General features: G+C 38.4%; 2 protein-coding genes and 1 non-coding gene across 3 annotated transcripts in view; 2 read left to right on the top strand and 1 right to left on the bottom strand.

Annotated features, from left to right (window-relative positions):
- The window catches only part of MPP4 (membrane palmitoylated protein 4), a 37813-nt gene extending 30302 nt beyond the window's left edge, over positions 1-7511 (top strand). Inside the window, exons 17-21 of the mRNA XM_029225859.1 lie at positions 648-728; positions 3777-3870; positions 4263-4371; positions 5368-5502; positions 7320-7511. Of these exons, the coding sequence (XP_029081692.1) occupies positions 648-728; positions 3777-3870; positions 4263-4371; positions 5368-5502; positions 7320-7511 (611 nt within the window). The remainder of the gene's footprint in view (positions 1-647; positions 729-3776; positions 3871-4262; positions 4372-5367; positions 5503-7319) is intronic.
- Positions 6305-6408, bottom strand: LOC114897402. Its single transcript, XR_003794119.1, has one exon. It is a non-coding gene; the product is annotated as a U6 spliceosomal RNA (small nuclear RNA).
- Positions 7512-9603: 2092 nt separating the features above from the next.
- TMEM237 (transmembrane protein 237) overlaps positions 9604-21236 on the top strand; it is a 31105-nt gene continuing 19472 nt past the window's right edge. Inside the window, exons 1-5 of the mRNA XM_029225588.1 lie at positions 9604-9650; positions 11603-11634; positions 12237-12247; positions 13163-13219; positions 15428-15565. Of these exons, the coding sequence (XP_029081421.1) occupies positions 9633-9650; positions 11603-11634; positions 12237-12247; positions 13163-13219; positions 15428-15565 (256 nt within the window). The 5' untranslated portion in view covers positions 9604-9632. The remainder of the gene's footprint in view (positions 9651-11602; positions 11635-12236; positions 12248-13162; positions 13220-15427; positions 15566-21236) is intronic.

Here is a 21236-nt window from a genome sequence, read left to right on the forward strand (position 1 = left end):
GCCCCTTTGGAGCAGAACAACATACCTTACAGCCAGGACCAGCTACAGAAGTTTTAGGATGCTGGGCAAAATAAAAATGCAAAAGCCCCTTATTCAAAAATGATTAAGAATTTCAATGTGGGAGCAGAAGAGCATTAAGCCAAGCACAGTAGCCTAAGCATGGGCTTGTGGACCACACAGTTCTCTGCTCATGAAGCCAGCCCTATCTCCAGTTGCACATGGGGGTGCTGACTCCACCATCTGTCAGGAGATGTGTCCCTGAATTCTGTAATTGTGGAAGCTGGTTGTGATGTGATAGGAACTTCATGGGAAGAGAAAAGGCAGCTTGTCTCAAATGATCTGACTCGAGGCCAGAGAATTCTGAATATCCAACATTAGACAAAGTTTGCTGGGGTGACAGGTTCCTGCAATTCCCTACCTCATTTCTGAATGTTGGAGAAGTGTGGGTTACTCCATGGGTCACCAAGAAAATTCCCAAGAGTTTTCTGGGAAGAGTTTATTTCAATTCATGAGAATGGAAACTATGTTATTTCCCCAATACCATGTGCTCTCAAGTGTCTTCAACAGGAAGACTGAAGTGATGATTTCATCTCGTAACTCTACTTATCCACCTCTAATAATTTCCATATGTGGTGTTTTGTGTTTAGGACCTTCTGGTGTTGGAGTAAATGAACTGAGGAGACAACTCATTGAACTTGATCCGAACCGTTTTCAAAGTGCTGTGCCACGTATGTTTACTTTTTCTTTCATAGGGGTTCATGTTTTGGTAGAAATTTCTTTGCCTCTGCAGATGTACTCATTTCACTTAACTATGTTATACCATCTTTGTTGTAAGAATATAAGACACAAGAGATAGTCCTCAATATTTCTAACTATATTTATTTTAATAGAGGAAATTGATTTACTAGCGTGTAGCCTAGCTAGGCTTTTAAAAGGTGACTCTTCATTTTTTAGCAATCATATAGATAACCTTTCAGGAAAACTAAATATTTAGCAATAATGGCTAACATTCATTCAGTAATTACTATCTTCCTGGCGGTGTGCTTGCCTCTTTAAATGCTTTATCATATTTTAAATTTTAATATATGCACATATAATTTTATATAAACTATAAGTATTATACCATCTAAGCTGGAGGAGCATGTGGGTGTGGGTGCTTCCCCTTCACCTCAAGGCAAGAGAGAAGAAGTTACGAAAACCCCTTAAAGAGCTTAATATGTGTTCCCTGCTGTTTGGGAGACACAGAAGACTGGTGTCAGAATTATATCTGAAAAATCTAAAGGATGAGAGCTTAGAGGAAGTGGCCAAAGGCTGTATTTTGGGAGGTAGCTGCCCTTTTAGAGTCTGTCACAGCAAAAGAGTTGTGATTTTTCCTAAGGACCAGATCTGGGTGGATGACGTGGAAGAAAGTCAGCCTGGGGTTGTCTTGGTTCTTGCCCAAGAGGAAGCCTCTGTAAAAGGAGGCCAAAATTGAACCCCCAGATACCCGAGGGTGTGGAAGAAATCACAGATGGCTAGGTGGAATAGAGATGGATTTGGGATATGCAGCAGCGCTGCTGGTGGTAGCCTCTGCAAAATAAGCCACTACATCCTCTAGGAGATAAAGAGCCAGATTTAAACATCTGCCAGGTCTAAAAGGAGCCAAGAGCAACCAGCATCAGCATCAATTAAAGGAAGAATTTTCCTGTGCTGCTCGCCTCGCCTCTCTCTCTCTGCACTCTAGCCTTGCAGAGCTATAAAATTGGGGGAGGAGAAGTAGAAATGCAATGAAAGGGAAGAGGAGAACTGAATCAAACTCACTTTCCTGACTTCTGACTTCTGTGATGGCAGGCTTCCCTGGGTGAGGCCAGTCTGAGCCCGTTGTGGGGAGAAGAAGCCTAAAATATAAATGAAGTTCATAATTTCGATTATTACATGGGAACGGAATTTTAATTGTTAAATTGAGGCTGAGTTTTTGGCATGAATGGTAATGAACTTTTTTTTAAAACCTAAGAGCCATCAGGAGAGTCACGGGAATTTCATCCAGGGCCAGGGAAAACAAAGTTGTTTTATGATCACATTCCATTGGTTGTGCCTTCCAAGTGCAGTTTACATATGTAAGAATGGACACTAACCTCAAAAACAAAAACTAATAAAGAAATCACCATTTTCAATAATCTGGATAAAAATAAAATGCCCACAGAACACAGAAGAATTGTAAGTTGTCTGGATAACCATCATTCAAAGTGGGAATATGTTGTCCATATTTTGCTTTTTAAATTTAGTGAACAGTTTTAAGCTTAAAATGAATGCCTTAAAATGAATTATGCACCAATTCACAGACTTTAACCTACCATATAAAATACAGTCCAACAGAAGCCAAGGAGAAAGGGTCATGTTAGGCTTATATTAACATAATTTACTATCACCTGAGAACTAGAATTTTTTTCAGTACAAAGCTTTAGAAGAGGGACTTCCCTGGCAGTCCAGTGGTTAAGACTCCACGCTTCCACTTCATGGGGCGCAGGTCCAATCCCTCGTTGAGGCACAAAGATGCCGCATGCTGTGCAGCATGGCCAAAAGACAAAAACAAAGATGCTATAGGAGAAGTGGCATAACTGTAGGAACTATAAGGATATAAAGAGAGGCTTGAATAAAGAAAAAACAAAAATGATCCCCAGATGACCTTTACTCTCTGAGCTTCTTGAAATGTCTGGAACTCCTTTTATCATTTAGGGCCTGTTTCAAATTCCTACTTGGTTGTTTCCACGTGTTGATATCATCAGATGTTGATCTGTTTCATCCTTAAACTTTATCAAATACAAATACACATTGTTTTATGAATAAGGAGAATTTTTTTAATACAGGTTAAGGGACTAGCAACTTCGCAGTAGATACAGGTCACAGAGTTGGAACCATGTCTTATTCATCTTTGTGTTCTAAGAACCTAACATGATAGCGGGAACATAGGCACTCAGTATATGTTAGTTGAATAAATGGATGAGCAGACAATGAATCACTTTTAGGTACTAAGTGAACTCCTATGTTCTACACCAGGTACTATTTAGGCTGAAGAATCTATAATCAAAGTGGTGATATCAAAGAATCAGTCTGAATCCAGACTCCACCAATCTTTCCTTTCTGGAGATCACTAAAACTAATCACCATCTCACTTGGATATTAATGTATCTGGGCAAAACTGCAGACTGTCATGAACTTTCTCCATTTCAAATCTGAGACAATCTGGCATAATAGGAGACATTAGTCTGGGAGGACTCAGGACACCTAGGTGCTTGTTTTCAACTTTGTTTTTCATTTGTTTTATTCATGTGAGCAAGTTAGTTACTCTCTAAAATCTTCAGTTACTTACCAGTAAACTACGGAAGGATGAAATGAGATCTTGGGAAATGCATTATCTAAACATAAGATATTGCTGGTTTTGCTACCCGGGGGCCTTAGCCACCTTAGGGCTCACATATACTTCACTACTTCCTGTTCTGAAGTAACAGCAAGAGTTCCCTTAGGGCCTTCTTATCTTGGCTTAATCCATAATACACTCTGGTCTAGTTTATACCACGAACACTTAACAAAGGCTTATGATTAGCTGATTTTGACATGAGAACTTCTACTTTCTTATCACCAGTCTGGCTCCCTTTTTTGGTTCTAGCATTAAATTTATCTGTCCGTTTATGTATTAATTTATTTATTTTGATCAGACATCTTTATCCAAATGCATATGGGTAGTAAAACATTTTGAAGATTCTAAAATCTTTTTTAAAATTCCCTTTTTTTGTCAGATACTACTCGTTCCAAAAAGAGTTATGAAATGGATGGCCGTGAGTATCACTATGTGTCAAAGGAAACATTTGAAAGCCTCATGTATAGTCACAGGTAAGCTAGACGTCCAGAATCTGATTCTCCCCTCTGGTTGTTTAACATTCAAAATAGAACCCCTATTTTTATGCATTGTCCAAAACTCCTAGGGTAATTTTTTTTTGCTTCTGGAAAATTGAGTAAGGAAATGTACATTGATTTACTAGTACACCAAATCATTGAGTTTGGAGAGGGAGCAGAACTGAGCTGCAGATTTTAGAGAATTTGAAGAAGTAGTTAAGTCCTAGATCTCCTAACATATTTGTTTTCTCCTGTCAAATATCCACTAATTCATTTTGTGCCATCAAGGTCCACATATTTTATTCTATTCTGTTGGAGTTTATCTTGATGTTATTACTAATAATATTTTACCTGTAGAAACAGTTCTTTTCTTTATCCCACCCTTGCAGGATGCTCGAGTATGGTGAGTACAAAGGCCACCTGTATGGCACTAGTGTGGATGCTGTTCAAGCAGTCCTTGATGAAGGAAAGATTTGTGTCATGGACTTAGAGCCTCAGGTGGGTCTGTGGTGGTGTATTTCCCATCTCCCCAAAGTAATGAATGCATGTCATCCATTTTATGCACATGCTTTAGGTTGTAGTTGAGACACTTTATTCTGTTAGGATAAGACCACTTCCCATATCTAAGGACCAGGATCTTACTTGAAGGATCAATTGCCATTATCTTGTCTTAGCTGAGGAAAAAAATCTAGTTTCTCAGACAAAAAAACAAAACAAAACAGAACTGAGCAGGTAGCCATAAAGAAAACTAAGAATCTTGCTTTGACCTTGATCACGAAGGCATCAAGGTAACTTCTTGTGGAGGGAGTAACATGTTGCTTTACACAAGGAGGTGAGGTTCCTATGTTTTCATATCGATAGCTGTCTCCCTGAGACCATATGTGGAATAGAGCAGGAATAAGCGAGTTAAGGTAAGATAAAAAACATACAACATGTAGTCCAAATTTTTATAATCCTGTATTTTCTGTAGTCATGTAAAAATATATCTTGTGTGCTAAAGAAAATCATGGGACATGAGATTTGTTCTCACTTGGTGGTCAAACTGGTGGTCAGTGTGAAGATGTCAGTTTTATCCGGTTTGAGACAATGGCAAGAAGAAAGGGAAGTGAGGGTGAAACAGAGCTGATTGGCCTTGAGAGTCTGTCCTTGTCTTTTCCCCATGAGATCATGTATAGAGTCCTATTCTCAGATTTCAATAAGGATGTCATAGCTAGCAAGAGGAAGAACCAGTATTTGATCTTAATTTTGATTCCAGAACTCCATCTCTTAACTATTAAAATGTTTTTTAGAGTTGAGGACTTGGGAGCACATGAGAATATACTCTGGTTAAAAATAACTGCTAATTTCTGTTCTTAGAAATTTTGAGAACATTCATGTTGATTCTAGGAAATTAGGACTTCTGTTTTTAGATCTTCAATCTCATGCTCTCCCAACTGAGATATTTTGGTTGCTAGGACTTCTGTTTTTAAATGTGCATTTAATTTTTCTGTGTAGGGTATTCAAGTGGCTCGAACCCATGAACTGAAGCCCTATGTCATATTTATAAAGCCATCTAGCATGAGTTGTATGAAGCAATCTCGGAAAAATGCCAAGATCATTACAAACTACTTTGTGGACATGAAGTTCAAGGTAAGATACAGAGGAAATAGATGAGTGTATTGTGGGGTTTTTTTCCTAGTCAAAAAATTACTGTATTGTTTCCAGAGCGTCCCTATGTTAAGGAATATAATTTTTGTTTCTAATGAAACAAAAATTTATGATTTTTGTTTCATCTGTCCTTTTTACTGGACATCATTTATAGATATTAAAATAAAGTTTAATAATACTATAAGGCTGCTCATTTTTTTTCTCCTCTTTTTGGGTTTAGCTTTTAAAAAAAACCCGTCAAGCCACAATTTGCAGTCCCACAGAAATTGGGTGTGTGTATTTTAAATAGATTACTTATTTTACAAAAGCATTTGAATTTACTTTAAAATGCTCTAGTCAATTATCTCAACTGTAATATGAGATACCTTTATAAATATATATTAAAACACAAAGGATGTTTATTAATGATTATAGCAATAATAGAGGGGCCAAGCCAGGTGGGATTAATCAGTGATTCTTTTTCCCAGATATACATATATATTTTTTTCATTAAATACACTTTAAATATTTTAAATCATAACATACATTCAGCAGGGTGTATACATCTTAAGTGTACAGCTCAATGACTTTTTACATGTGTATGCACCCAGGTAACCATCACCTAGATCAAGATATTACATCCACTTGTTTGTGTGTGCATGTAAGTGTGTATGGTAAAAAACATATAACATGAAACACAAAACTTACCATCTTAACCATTTTAAGTGTACGGTTAAGTAGTGTTAAGTCTATTTATATTGTGAAGCAGATCTCCAGAACTTTTTCATCTTGCAAAGCTCAAATTAAACATATGGACTGCTCCACGAATTTGCATGTCATCCTTGAATAGGGGCCGTGCTAATCTCTACATCATTCCAATTTTAGTATATGTGTTACTGATGGGAGCATGAGGTATCATTATATTATCCTTTATCTCTCTATTTTTATCTTCATTATTTTGTCAATGGCTACCGTATGAAAGTTTGAGTCTCCAGTTTGCATTTCAAACAGTGGAGTCTGTGGATATATTCTCTGAGTCTTATGGGCATTTCAAATTCTGTTCTCATTTTTATGGCAATCTAAAAAATTAACAAAATTGCTTCTGGTCATCTTATAAAGGAATACTGCCACAAGATCTCAGTGCCTGTATTTATGTTTGTGTTTATGATTGCATTAGCAATAAGTTGTACTATTTTAATTATTGTGGACAAATAAGAAAATAGTAGCAATGGATTTAATGCATTAGTGCCAAGTGAAGGCCAAATGACCTTGCCTAAACAAACATTTCACAATAGTAGAAATAGACAATATTATAGGTGAATTCAGTCATCATGAAGCAAAGAGTAATAAAGGTATGCCTCATTTCAAAGAACCAGTTCATACCATCCTCATGTGCAAAGTGGCCATTTTGTATCTGCAAAATAATGTCATTCTTATCAGATTAATGTGCATTTGAAATTTATGTTTTAAGTTTTATTTATATTTAACTGGTAAAATTTCTTTGGTTTTATGTTGTATATGGTTTGAGAGCTTCAAGTGTTTAGATAATAGAGTAAGATAATTTAAGTCCAAATAGGAAGTTGAGAGGATTGGTCTGTCTACAAACTGTTACTCAATTTTGTGAAAACCTGACCTGGGAGACATTAAGCAAGACTAAAGATAGAAACATAAGTTTTGTGGTTTAGAATGGAGGACATTTATATGACATAATGGTGTTTATAAACAGCTACACAACTGAATGTAACAGCAATAATAAACTGCATATTATTTCTATTTGTCTCATTAAGTTTGCTATGCATATTTTTCGATTTCTCCTAAAGGATGAAGATCTACAAGAGATGGAGGATTTAGCCCAAAAAATGGAGACTCAGTTTGGCCAGTTTTTGGATCACGTGATTGTGAATGACAGCTTGCAAGATGCACGTGCCCAGTTGTTGTCTGCAGTTCAGAAGGCTCAGGAGGAGCCTCAGTGGGTACCAGCAACCTGGGTTTCCTCTGATACTGAATCTTAAGGAGGCCTTCTGCTTAATACTGGAGTTGTAACAATGTTCACCTATTACAGAGAGCTGGAAAAACAGCTGCAATCTAAAACAGCACTATTGTATTTGCCCTATTATAATGTGTGCAACTTTAAAAGTACTGCAGTTCGTTAATTAATCTTATTTGAAAAAACAACCTGTATTGTATGGTTATGTAGAGTTATCTATTTGGCTTTCAGGGAAAAATGTGTTTCTTTACCTCATATGCAGCAATTGGTAGGAATATGACAATGTTAAGTCACTGAGTAAGAGAACCTTTGACAGATTTCACATGGCTTTTGTATGATTCAGATAAAAAGAGCTTTCGTAAATAAAATACGTCGTATTTAATTTCAGAAACTGTATTTTACCTTATGAAACTTCTGTTGTATAAACATGGATTTGACAAAAAGTACCTAGTTGACTAACTGCAAGAAAGAAGGGTTAATATACACATTTCACATCTAACATCAAAACTTACGGAAACAGCACTGCTCTCATTTTACACATTAGGCTGCAAGGAAAAAGTATTCTTTTGATCAGGGCTGCAACAATCATTAATTTTCCCAAAAGCCAGTATCTACATTTATGCCTAAATTAGGAAAGAGCAATGGATTTTAGTGCTAGAGACCAACATCTGAGAAAACCACGGGATGAGGATGTTATTCCACGACGTCTTGTTTTTCTTACTTCCTTAAGTCTGAGACTTCCAGTCGCTCTTCTTGCCCTAGTATCTGTTCATCTTCTGCATCATTCCCTAACTTTTTCCACATCCATGCCATCCCTCTGCTCTTTCTTAACTATAAAACAGAGTGTATGCTTCAAAACATCTGTAGTTTTTAAATTTAAAGTGAATAAGTGTTATTTTTCTAAGAAACCCGACCAAACAAAACGAAGAAAATTAAGTCATTTTTAACACTCATGTGACCCCGGATTTGATTTTATGCCGTGCTTCTTTGGATGGAGGATAAGCAACTGGAGAGAATCTGAGAATTGCCTGTATCAACACACACACACACACACGCAACTGGAGAAAATCTGAGAATTGCCTGTAACACACACACCCACACGCGCGCGCGCAACTGGAGAGAATCTGAGAACTGCCTGTATCAACACACGCGCGCGCGCGCGCCTGGTGGCTAAACGAGTGAGTAACTCCGACGCCTCGGAACGCCGAGCTTGGCAAAGCGGGGGCAGGCGGAGACCCGGCCCTGGGGCGGTGGCTTAGTCAGGCGCCGCGAAGCCCCCGACTCCCGCAGGTCCCGGAGGCGGCGGCGTAGCGGGGAGCCAGGCTCGGGCCGGCGGCTGTTACGCCGAGAGAGCCCAGCCGGCACAGCCCCATGAGGGCGAACTCGGGGCTCCGGGTGGAGGAGGACCACCCGGTGAGCGGTGAGGTGCGCGTTGGCCGCTGCCGCTACCTCTGGGGCGGAGCGGACACCGACATGCTGGGGACCAGAAGGGGAGAGCCCAGCTCGGGGAGCGCGCGCCTCGGCCCATTTGGCGCTCACAGGATAGGGCTGGGGGTGGGGGCTGGAAGTTCTTCCCAAGGCCGGACCCGAACTCCAGGAGCTGGGCGAGGAGCCAGGCTTGAAGTTTCCGGGGGCCTGAGTGCGCATGTTGCCATGACGACGCCTCACATCGCTGCTGCCCCTGCCCCTGCGGGTCCGGAGCCTGCCACAGAGGGTCTCTTTATCGACTCCTCCGGAAGGCATTTAACCGCCCGGAAAAGAGATAGCCGTTTGCCAGCGGGGACTTTTAATCCTGGGCTTCTCTCACTTCCCTCGAACAAATCACCGCAACCACTTGGAAAACCACGGGAAAAATCGTGATTGCTACACCGCACCCGCTGGAGTCTCTCCTCCCGGGCATGTCAGCCCTGACTCCGACGCCCCCTTTTCCGCAGGAGTAGACTGGAAAAGCCCCACCAGGTCTCCGCGTTCCCCCTCGCTCCCACCCTGATGGAGGAGGCTGCGGGCCAGAGCGGCCTCTGCGGCGCAGTTCGATGACGCATTGCGCCTGTGCGCGGGGCTCGCTGGGAGGGTGTGAACCCGGACGGGGTGTGAGCGACCCACGGCTGGGAGTCAGCGGCTGCCAGGCAGCCCAGCTTTAAACGGAATGGGGAAGAAGCAGGTGGTAAGCGAGCCTTAGTTACTTTCAGTTCAGTTGAGCCGTCCTACTTTTGAGGAGTGTCGAGGTTGGGTTTCTGGATTGATGATACGTCATTTTTGCGGGACTTTTGAAATGTGGAGTTATCGTGTGAACTGAGTCTTTGGTGAGAAAGCGGTCCATAGCATCTTTAGAACGATACCGCTTTGTAGATAGATAGAGCAATAACTATCCTTCTTTGCTGGTTGAATTTTGACAACTGGATAGTGTTAAGACAGCTGGCCTTGTCCTAATCTTTTAGCATTTGTATTAACACACTTTTTGAATGAATGGATAGGTAAATGGGACAGTTGTGGAACAAACTACGAGTGTTTAAAATTTAACCTTTTTAAATCAATGTCCTTTGCAAGCAGCTTGAGATACTTGGAACATTAAACTGATTTCTAGGCATTTTTGTTAGTATTTTATTTTGAAAGATTCCAGAGTGCTACTTAACTGTAATTTCTCTGAACTGCAAACACTTTTCTTATTCATGTAAAATAGCATTTATAAGGTTTTTTTTCTTTCTGCCCTAAATGCGTTTTTCACACTGTATGTTTCAGAGTATGTTTTTAAAAAGTATGTTACTATGTGGCTTAAAACCTCCATTGGCTTCCCATTGAATTAAAACAAAATCTCTAATAATTAGTGATGTCGAGCATGTTTTCATGTGCCTCTTGGCCATCTGTATATCTTCTTTGGAGAAATGTCTATTTAGGTGTTCTGCCCATTTTTTGATTTGGTTGTTTGTTTTTTGATACTGAGCTGCATGAGCTGTTTGTATATTTTGGAAATTAATCCCTTCTCAGTTGCTTCATTTTCAAATATTTTCTCTCATTCTGAGGGTTGTCTTTTCATCTTGTTTATGGTTTCCTTTGCTGTGCAAAAGCTTTTACGTATAATTAGGTCCCATTTGTTTTTATTTTCATTGCTCTAGGAGGTGGGTCAAGAAAGATCTTGCTGTGATTTATGTCAAAGAGTGTTCTTTCTATCTTTTCCTCTAAGAGTTTTATAGTGTCCGGTCTTACGTTTAGGTCTTTAATCCATTTTGAATGGTACAGATGAACCTATTTGCAAAGCAGAAATAGAGACACAGACGTAGAGAACAAACGAGTGGACACCAAGGAGGGAAGGGGCGCATGGGATGAATTGGGAGATTGGGATTGACATATATAACAACTATGTATAAAATAGATAACTAATGAGAACCTGCTGTATAGCACAGGGAACTCTACTCAGTGCTCTGTGGTGACCTAAAAGGGAAGGAAATCCAAAAAAAGAGAGGATATATGTATACATATGGCTGATTCACTTTGCTGTACAGCAGAAACTAACACAACATTGTAAAGCAGCTATACCCCAATTAAAAAAATATCTAGGCTCCTTCCCTTTGTCTTCCTAATTAATCTGCCCATGCCTTGATAACTATGCTTCATCCTTATTGGCCTTCTTTTATCTGGAACTCTCTAAGCCCAATCTCCCATAAAGGATTTTGTATTTGCTCCCCTTTGGCTCCTTTCTTATTCAGGTCTCAGCTCAAATATCTCCTAACTAAGGAGAGACTTTTCCTAACTAAAATAGCACTCCTCATTCTTCTCTTCCATATATATATATATAATATATATACTTAACGTTATTGTCTAATACTTAACCATTAGAATGTAAGTTCCATAAGAGCAAGGATCCCTCTGTTTTGTTCATTACTATATCCCTGATGCTTAGAACAGAGCCTGGTCTGTAGACATTAAGGAATATAGGAAGGAAGGAACTTTATATGAAATTCAGAAGTGATAGGACAAATTAAAATTGCCCATCTGATTCTCATCAGTACCTCCTGGGTTTTACTTGACGAATAGGATTATCAAAAATTTGAAATACACGAAGTAAAGATGCTCTAAGGTTTTTACTTACAAGAAGTTTTCTTTTTCTTTTCCCCATAGCGTCCTCCACGAGCCCTTCCACCTGTGCCAAGGTAAAAATAATTTACAGTAATTTTATTATTGAGTTTTAAGAATGCAAAGTGAGTAAAGTGAGAAAAATTGACTAGTACTTTTACACAATTATAATAGTTCAGAAGAGACTTCCTGAAAGTTTAAAGATGAATAATTCTTGAATCATCAAGATAACAGTTATAATTAAATGCTCTGTTTCGGAGACTAAATGTCCACATGTTAGGATAATGGATCCATTCTTAATGTTTTAATGTCTTGTTTATCAGAATTCTGATCCTCTTTTGTTTGCTAGAATAGTTTCCTCAGAGTTTAAGCTGATTTTAATCAGTGACAAAATAAGAGTTCTTAATCTGTTTAATCCACTTTATTAATAGACAGTAGGGAATATGTATATGTAGGTTCAGAAAATATTGGGGTTACTTTGTTAGTCTTATTAAACAGCTTATTACTGATAATTAATAAGCTAGTTTGTAAACTAGCTGATTTTGTGTGAAAGCTAATTTTATTTTAAGTTTGTAATGATTTAAGTCAATTTTCAGTCTAACAATATAATAGATTTCTAATTAACAGAGTTTCTCTTTTTGTCTCTGTCCTGATTAAATTTGGTCGGTGTCATATACAGTGCTGATCAAGGTGAGTTAGTTCATGGTTAATGTAAAACTTTCTAAATACAGTATTTGGTGTTTGAAAGTTAGTTTGATTCCTTCATTTTCTCTTAAACTTGAATCTGAATAGTATAATTTATAATGCTACAATTTTTTATCATAGTAATCTCCTATGACTGCCATTTTTAAAGGATGGTTGATATATAACACTAGTTATGTGGCTGATATTTGACCTTATAAGTTAAAAAGCATTCATCCCTGAATGGAGTCACCTAGAACATAACTGTTGGCTAGATTATAGTTCCGTAATAGGGACTACATCTTCCTTTGTCTCATTTCATCAGGATAGGCTGGGTTATGTCACACTAACCCCAAATTCTCAGTTACTTAATATTATACGGGGTTTTTCTGGTTAATGCAAAGTCCATTGTAGCAACAATCCAGGACAGTTACCTTTCTCTACCTCTTCACTAATGATGCAGTGATCCCGGCTGCTTCCATGCTGTGGTTCTGCCATCTTAACATGAGACCTTCTCAGTTGCCACAGCAAGGGAAGGGGAAGCTGGAGGGTTACTCACTGGCTTTTTCAATGTTTTGGCCCCCAAATGGCACAGATCACTTCATCTTGCAGCCTATTGGCCAAAACCAGTCATAGGCCACACCTAAGTGCAAGGGGGCTGGGAAATGTAGGGGATCAGATGAATATTTGGTGAGCCCACTTTCTGTCACAGTTTATAACATTACTGACCAGCCATGAGCTACCGGTACTGTACTATGGGCTCCCTTTGACTTTGTCAGTCTCTTGCCTTCTTCCCCTAATGTATAGAAATTGGCTGGACCCAGAGGAAAAGAGGGAAAGGTCTTCCCTACTAAAAGTTCCCCTTTGACTTTTCCCTGCATTGAATTTTAGGCAGCCTTTTCTGTTGTTCTTTCTGTTTTATAGATGATATTCCACTGAGTCGTCCTAAGAAAAAGAAGCCCAGAACAAAAACCACGCTAGGTAAGAAGTGTTCTTTGTTGTGTGGGATCACAAGTTTTCCCAGGACCTCAGGCATGCTAAACATCACAGATCAGGGAGAGGCCAGGCCCCAGTCCCAAGTCACTGCTGTGTTAAGGATAGAATCCAGTTCACTTTGAAGCAGTGGGATTCTTGGTGGCAGTGAGGGACAAGGTAGTGGGCAGCCTGAAGAATATCTAGAAACATTTGTGTAATAAAGGGTTATGCTGCCCCAGATCTTACTTCCACAACATTCTTGGACTCTTTGAGGCCTTTCATCCCTAGATAACATAAGTTGTCTTGAGCTATGATTGGTTCCAGACCCTTGAACAGGATACTGGATTTAGAGACACAAGGTTCTTGGATCCCTCATTTCAGTCAGAGAGTCTCTGCATTAGAACATGAGTCTGAAGGCAGGGCCGTATCATCCAGGTATTAAAGCTCCAATAATGAGCAAGTTCTGTGAACTTTTTTTGTCCCATTCACTGATAATCCTGGACGTTCTGTCAGTAACTCAAACTCAGCACGTCCAGAATTTATCATCACTTTCAACAATAAATCAAGTTTTACTGCTTACTTACAAATTTCTTTTAATGCCCCCCCACCCCCACTCTCCCAGTGACTGGAGCTGGAAACCTCAGTCGCCTCTCACAGGTCGCTTCACTCTACTTGCTGCCTCTCACAAGCTTGCTTCTTCTGTAGTATCTTTTATGTCTCTTTCCCCTTGTCATTTCCACTGTCACGACCGTAGTTAGCCTAGCTCCTTTCTTCTTCTCACCTGAGCTATTGGGGTAGCCTCCAACATTGTTCTGTACTTCTAGCTTTCTTCCACCCTAGTCGGTCCTGCCCACCACTGCTGGATGAACTTCCTAAAGCTCGTAGCTGATCATACCTTATACCTGGTTGGAAACTTGTATTAGCTTATCATTGCCTAACAAATGGTGGAATACATGGTGGGTGGAGGAAAAGAGAGAAATGGAAATGGATGCATAGAGAAAGACATACAGATATGCAACAAAAAGAAAAGAGAGGCAGAGAGACTTAGATTCACAAAGATACTGAAATGCTAGGCCCTAAAAATATACTCACAATTAAGTACAGACATGTACATGTGGATTTAGAAAGGTCACTGGTGAAGGATGCAATAAAGACTGAGTTGGAGTAGCAGAGGTAGGGCTCTATCCCAGCTACCAGCTTTTTTTCTTGTAAAAAAGAGAAAAAAAATCAGTGCTCTAGAAAAAAAAGGAGGTGTATTGCTAGGCTTTTATTAAAATTGTTTTTCAATTAGGGTACTTCAAATTTTTCACTCCTACAATTTGCAGTTCTTCTACATAAAATAGTAGGTGGTGGGGAAGAGATATTTCTATAGGATGGATTGCTAGCAGTAAAACTACTAGACAGAAGGACCTATGCATTATTAATATGATAAATTTCTGCTAAATTGCCTTCAAGGGAGTTGTTATTTTCTTGCCACCAACAGAGTTTGAGTGTCACATTTGCTAAATCCTTGAGAACATTGGAAAATATCAATCTTTCAATTCTTTTTGTCAACTTAGTGGGCAAAAAGTAGCTTATTTTAGTTTCCGTTTCTCTGAATACTAATGAGGTTAAGCATCTTTTCATTTGTTTATTCACTCATTTGTATTTCTTCTTTTGTGAAGAAGCAATGTAGTGAATGTAATGAAGTAAAATTCAAATCTGCCAAAATGGGTCGAATCTGTTCAAAGATTTGATGAGGGGAGAGATTGAAATGATCAGATGAAGAGATTTTTAAGTAATCTGTTAACTCCAGTTATCCGTGATGACTTTATCGTGTGTTAATTTATTAATGAAGGACTAAACTATATAGAGGCTGATAATTCTCAAGGCATAAGACAAGAGCGTTCCCTATGGTGACAGTTTCCATTACATTTTCACCTTTTTGAAAGTTCAGAAGCAGTTTTCCTCCTGCCTTTCTTTTATTCCTCTTTCTAGCCCCCTGGTTTTTTGCTTCCTCATTCTTCCTTGTTCCCTCATTTATTTCTTTTCCCAACTTAAAGCCCAAAGTTACAGGTGAGGAGGGAGGAAATCAAGATTTGGGGCACAATTAGTTCTGTAAGAGAAGAGGTTATTATATAGGAAACATTCCAGTTCCCCGTTTCCCTATATTTTTAAGACTTAGTAATCTCTGCTCAAGTTACCCCAATTTTTTCCAACTCCATTTCTCTGTAGCTAGTGCTGCTTTGGGAGGTCTTGTTCAGACTGCTGTTCACAGGCCACCTGAGGGCAGTGAGCCACCAACTAAAGACCCCATAGAACATCAAGAAGCTCCTGTTCAAAGGAGACAGAAGAAGACGAAGCTACCTCTTGGTATGTAAAGAAACTAAGGTTAGGTTGTGACAGCAGTTGTGATTTTGGGGCTATGATTAAAAACCTGTCTGTTCCTATTTTTCCCCACCCATATCCCAGTTTTTTCTTTTTTGCTTAAAATTTTTATCACCAGAGTAATTCCCATGGGTTAAGTCAGGAATATTTTAGAGGATCTCTTTTGAGTGTATCTGTACAGATTATGAGAAGGGGTACAAATTCAGGACCAAAACAGAAAGTTCAGATCTTGGTATGTATATGAATTTGGTATATTATGAATGGACATTGAGATTAGTGGGGAAAGGAAAAATTCTGTATTAACAGCAATATAATGGAGCAAAAGCCAACATTTTTTGAGTCTCACTATGTCTCAGCATTATTCACAAGGTAAACAGAATATTATATCATTATTTTGCTATCAAGCGGGCAATGCTTTTTAAAGATGATAAAATCCCAAACTGTTGGATATAAAAGTATTGGTGAGAAATTGGTATACTCGTGCACCACTGATAGAAAGTATAAATTGATATAGCCTATCTGAACTTATAGGAATAGAAGTAACTACAATGGCTACAGTAATTAAAGGATGCTAACTGTAACGTAAGAGTAGAAACTGGTATTAACCAAATATTTAACAATGTGATACTGCCTAGATAAATCATGTTTTACCCATTTAATAGAAACCAAATACTCATTAAAAGGATTGTTAAAGTAAAATAGTGACATGGAAAGCCATCAGTAATATATTGTTAAGTCAAAAACAAAGATTATAAAATAGTATGTATCAAAGGGTCCCATTTTTGTAAAATATGTTTTATTAATTTCCTAGGGCTACCAGAACAGATTACCACAAACTGAATGACTTAAAACAACAGAAATCTAGTCTCTGACAGTTCTAGAGGATAAAGGTCCAAAATCAAGGTGTCCACAGGGCCACGCTCCCTCCAAAGTCTCTAGGAAAGAATCCACCCTAGCCTCTTATAGATTCTGGTGGTTGTTTATAATTCTTGGCATTCTTTGGCTTGTGACAGCATAACTCCATTCTGTGCCTCCATCTTCAGATTTTTCCCTGTGTTTCTGTGTCCAAATTTTGCTCTTCTTATAAGGACAACAATCACTGGATTTAGGGCCCATCCTACTCCAGCATGACCTCATATTAACTTGATTACATCTGCAAAGACCCTAGTTCTAGAATCTCATTCACAGGTATTGGAGTTAGGACTTGCACATATCTGTTCCGGGGGACACAATACAATCCAGACCATATGTATATACATACACATATGTAAAGAGAATGGAAGGCTATAGCAAAGTGTCAACAGTGGTAGTTGTTTTAGAAGGAGGAATTAGGTATGATTTTAAAAAATTTTCTTTCTTCATTTATGTTTTATTAATTTTTATATATTTTATGTATATAACTTTTATAATAATTAGAAAAAATAAAATAGATTTTGTTAGAGTAAAACAAAGGAAGGAACAAAGATTGGGAGATTAGCTCTCTCCTATTAACATCAGCCCCAAGGAATAGTTTATTACAAAATAGTTTCCCTGACTAATTCCTTGCCGCTTAGAAGATAGTAGATCCTTATTAGATGAAAGAATTATAGGAGTAGAGGGCAGGAACTAGAAAAGTTAGGAGAATGGAGCACAGTTTTGAGATGCAAGTTGAAATGGGATACCACAGTGCCTGGGGGCACTAAGAGGAGAAGGAGTGGGCAGAAGAGGGCAGAGAAGGAAAGAGAGACAGAAATGACCCTAAGACAGCTTTACCTACTCTACAGTTTATTTCATTACTGGCAGTAAATATAGTTGAATTAAAACTACTCTCGTAGACACTTACTCACTCTCCCTGCCTTGTGAGGACACACAAAAAGACATCTGTTTGCAAGAAAGCTCTCACCAGAATACAACCATGCTGGCACCTTGATATCAGACTTCCAGCCTTCAGAACTATAGCCTCATCCACCAGAGGGCAGACAGCAGAAGCAAGAAGAACTACAATCCTGCAGCCTGTGTAACAAAAACCACATTCACAGAAAGATAGGCAAGATGAAAAGGCAGAGGGCTATGTACCAGATGAAGGAACAAGATAAAACCCCAGAGAAACAACTAAATGAAGTGGAGATAGGCAGCCTTCCAGAAAAAGAATTCAGAATAATGGTAGTGAAGATGATCCAGGACCTTGGAAAAAGAATGGAGGCAAAGATCGAGAAGATGCAAGAAATGTTTAACAAAGACCTAGAAGAATTCAAGAACAAACAAATAGAGATGAACAGTACAATAACTGAAATGAAAACTACACTAGAAGGAATCAATAGCAGAATAACTGAGGCAGAAGAACGGATAAGTGACCTGGAAGACAGAATGGTGGAATTCACTGCTGCAAACAGAATAAAGAAAAAGGAATGAAAAGAAATGAAGACAGCCTAAGAGACCTCTGGGACAACATAAAATGCAACAACATTCGCATCATAGGGGTCCGAGAAGGAGAAGAGAGAGAGAAAGGACCAGAGAAAATATCTGAAGAGATTATAGTCGAAAACTTCCCTAACATGGGAAAGGAAATAGCCACCCAAGTCCAGGAAGCGTAGAGAGTCCCATACAGGATAAACCCAAGGAGAAACACGCTGAGACACATAGTAATCAAAATGGCAAAAATTAAAGACAAAGAAAAATTATTGAGAGCAGCAAGGGGAAAATGACAAATAACATAGAAGGGAACTCCCATAAGGTTAACAGCTGATTTCTCAGCAGAAACTCTACAAGCCAGAAGGGAGTGGCATGATATACTAAAAGTGATGAAAGGGAAGAACCTACAACCAAGATTACTATACCCAGCAAGGATCTCATTCAGATTTGATGGAGAAATCAAAAGCTTTACAGACAAGCAAAAGCTAAGAGAATTCAGCACCACCAAACCAGCTCTACAACAAATGCTAAAGGAACTTCTCTAAGTGGGAAACACAAGAGAAGAAAAGGAGCTACAAAACAAACCAAAAATGGTAATAGGAACAAAAATATCGATAATTACCTTAAACGTGAATGGATTAAATGCTCCAACCAAAAGACACAGGCTCGCTGAATGGATACAAAAACAAGACCCATATATATGCTGTCTAGAAGAGACCCACTTCACACCTAGGGACACATTCAGACTGAAAGTGAGGGGATGGAAAAAGATATTCCATGCAAATGCAAATCAAAAGAGAGCTGGAGTAGCAATACTCATATCAGATAAAATAGACTTTAAAATAAAGAATGTTACAAGAGACAAGGAAGGACACTACATAATGTTCAGGGGATCAATCCAAAAAGAAGATATAACAATTATAAATATAATTGCACCCAACATAGGAGCACCTCAGTATATAAGGCAACTAACAGCTATAAAACAGGAAATCGACAGTAACACATAATAGTGGGAGACTTTAACACCTCACACCAATGCACAGATCATCCAAAATGAAAATAAATAAGGAAACAGAAGCTTTAAATAACACAATAAGCCAGATAGATTTAATTGTTATTTATGGGACATTCCATCCAAAAACAGCAGATTACACTTTCTTCTAAAGTGCACACAGAACATTTTCCAGGATAGATCACATCTTAGGTCACAAATCAAGCCTCAGTAAATTTAAGAAAATTGAAATCGTATCAAGCATCTTTTCTGACCACAACGCTATGAGACTAGAAATGAATTACAGGAGAAAAAAATGTAAAAAACACAAACACATGGAGGCTAAGCAATACATTACTAAATAACGATGAGATCACTGAAGAAATCAAAGTGGAAATCAAAAAATACCTAGAGACAAATGACAAGGAAAACACGATGATCCAAAACCTATGGGATGAAGCAAAAGCAGTTCTAAGAGGGAAGTTTATAGCTATACAAGCCTACCTCAAGAAACGAGAAAAATCTCAAACAATCTAACCTTACACCTGAAGGAACTAGAGAGAGAAGAACAAACAAGACCCAAAGTTAGCACAAGGAAATAAATAAATATCAGAGCAGAAATAAGTGAAGTAGAAACAAAGAAAACAATAGCAAGGATCAATAAAACTAAAAGCTGGTTCTTTGAGAAGGTAAACAAAATTAATAAACCATTAGCTAGACTCATCAAGAAAAAAGGGAGAGGACTCAAGTCAATAAAATGAGAAACGAAAAAGGAGATGTTAAAACAGACACCACAGAAATACAAAGCATCCTAAGAGACTAAGAGACTACTACAAGCAACTCTATGCCAATAAAATGGACAAGCTGGAAGAAATGGACAAATTCTTGGAAAGGCATAACCTTCCAAGACTGAACCAGGAAGAAATAGAAAATATGAACAGACCAATAACAAGTAATGAAATTGAAACTGTGATTAAAAATCTTCCAACAAACAAAAAAAGTCCAGGACCAGATGGCTTCCCAGGTGAATTCTATCAAACATTTAGAGAAGCGCTAACACCCATCCTTCTCAAACTCTTCCAAAAAATTGCAGAGGAAGGAACACTCTCAATCTCATTCTATGAGGCCACCATCACCCTGATACCAAAACCAGACAAAGATACTACAAAAAAAGAAAATTACAGACCAGTATCACTGATGAATATAGTTGCAAAAATCCTCAACTAAATTCTAGCAAACAGAATGCAACAACACATTAAAAGGATCATACACCATGATCAAGTGGGATTTCTCCCAGCGATGCAAGGATTCTTCAGTATGTGCAAATCAATCAATGTGATACACCATGTTAACAAATTGAAGAATAAAAACCATATGATCATCTCAATAGATGCAGAAAAAGCTTTTGACAAAATGCAACACCCATTTATGATAAAAATTCTCCAGAAAGTGGGCATAGAGGGAACCTACCTCAACATAATAAAGGCCATGTACGACAAACCCACAGCAAACGTCATTCTCAATGGTGAAAAACTGAAAGCATTTCCTCTAAGATCAAGAACAAGACAAAGATGTCCACTCTCGCCACTATTATTCAACATAGTTTTGGAAGTCCTAGCCACAGCAATCAGAGAAGAAAAAGAAATAAAAGGAATACAAATTGGAAAAGAAGTAAAATTGTCACTGTTTGCAGATGACATGATACTATACATAGAGAATCCTAAAGATGCCACCAGAAAACTACTAGAGCAAATCAATGAATTTGGTAAAGTTGCAGGATAGAAAATTAATGCACAGAAGTCTCTTGCATTCCTTTACACTAATGATGAAAAATCTGAAAGAGAAATTTAGGAAACACTCCCAATTACCATTGCAACAAAAAGAATAAAATACCTAGGAATAAACCTACCTAGGGAGACAAAAGACCTGTATGCAGAAAACTATATACACTGATAAAAGAAATTAAAGATGATACCAACAGATGGAGAGATATACCGTGTTCTTCGATGGGAAGAATCAACATTGTGAAAATGACTATACTACCCAAAGCAATCTACACATTCCATGCAATCCCTATCAAATTACCAGTGGCATTTTTTATGGAACTAGAACAAAAAATCTTAAAATTTGTATGGAGACACAAAAGACCCCGAATAGCCAAAGCAGTCTTGAGGGAAAAAAATGGAGCTGGAGGAATCAGACTCCCTGACTTCAGACTATACTATAAAGCTACAGTCATCAAGACAATATGGTACTGGCACAAAAACAGAAACA

This window comes from Monodon monoceros, unplaced genomic scaffold (genome assembly GCF_005190385.1).
Source record: "Monodon monoceros isolate NGI ecotype Baffin Bay Population unplaced genomic scaffold, NGI_Narwhal_1 Super_Scaffold_16, whole genome shotgun sequence".
Lineage (NCBI taxonomy): Eukaryota > Metazoa > Chordata > Mammalia > Artiodactyla > Monodontidae > Monodon > Monodon monoceros.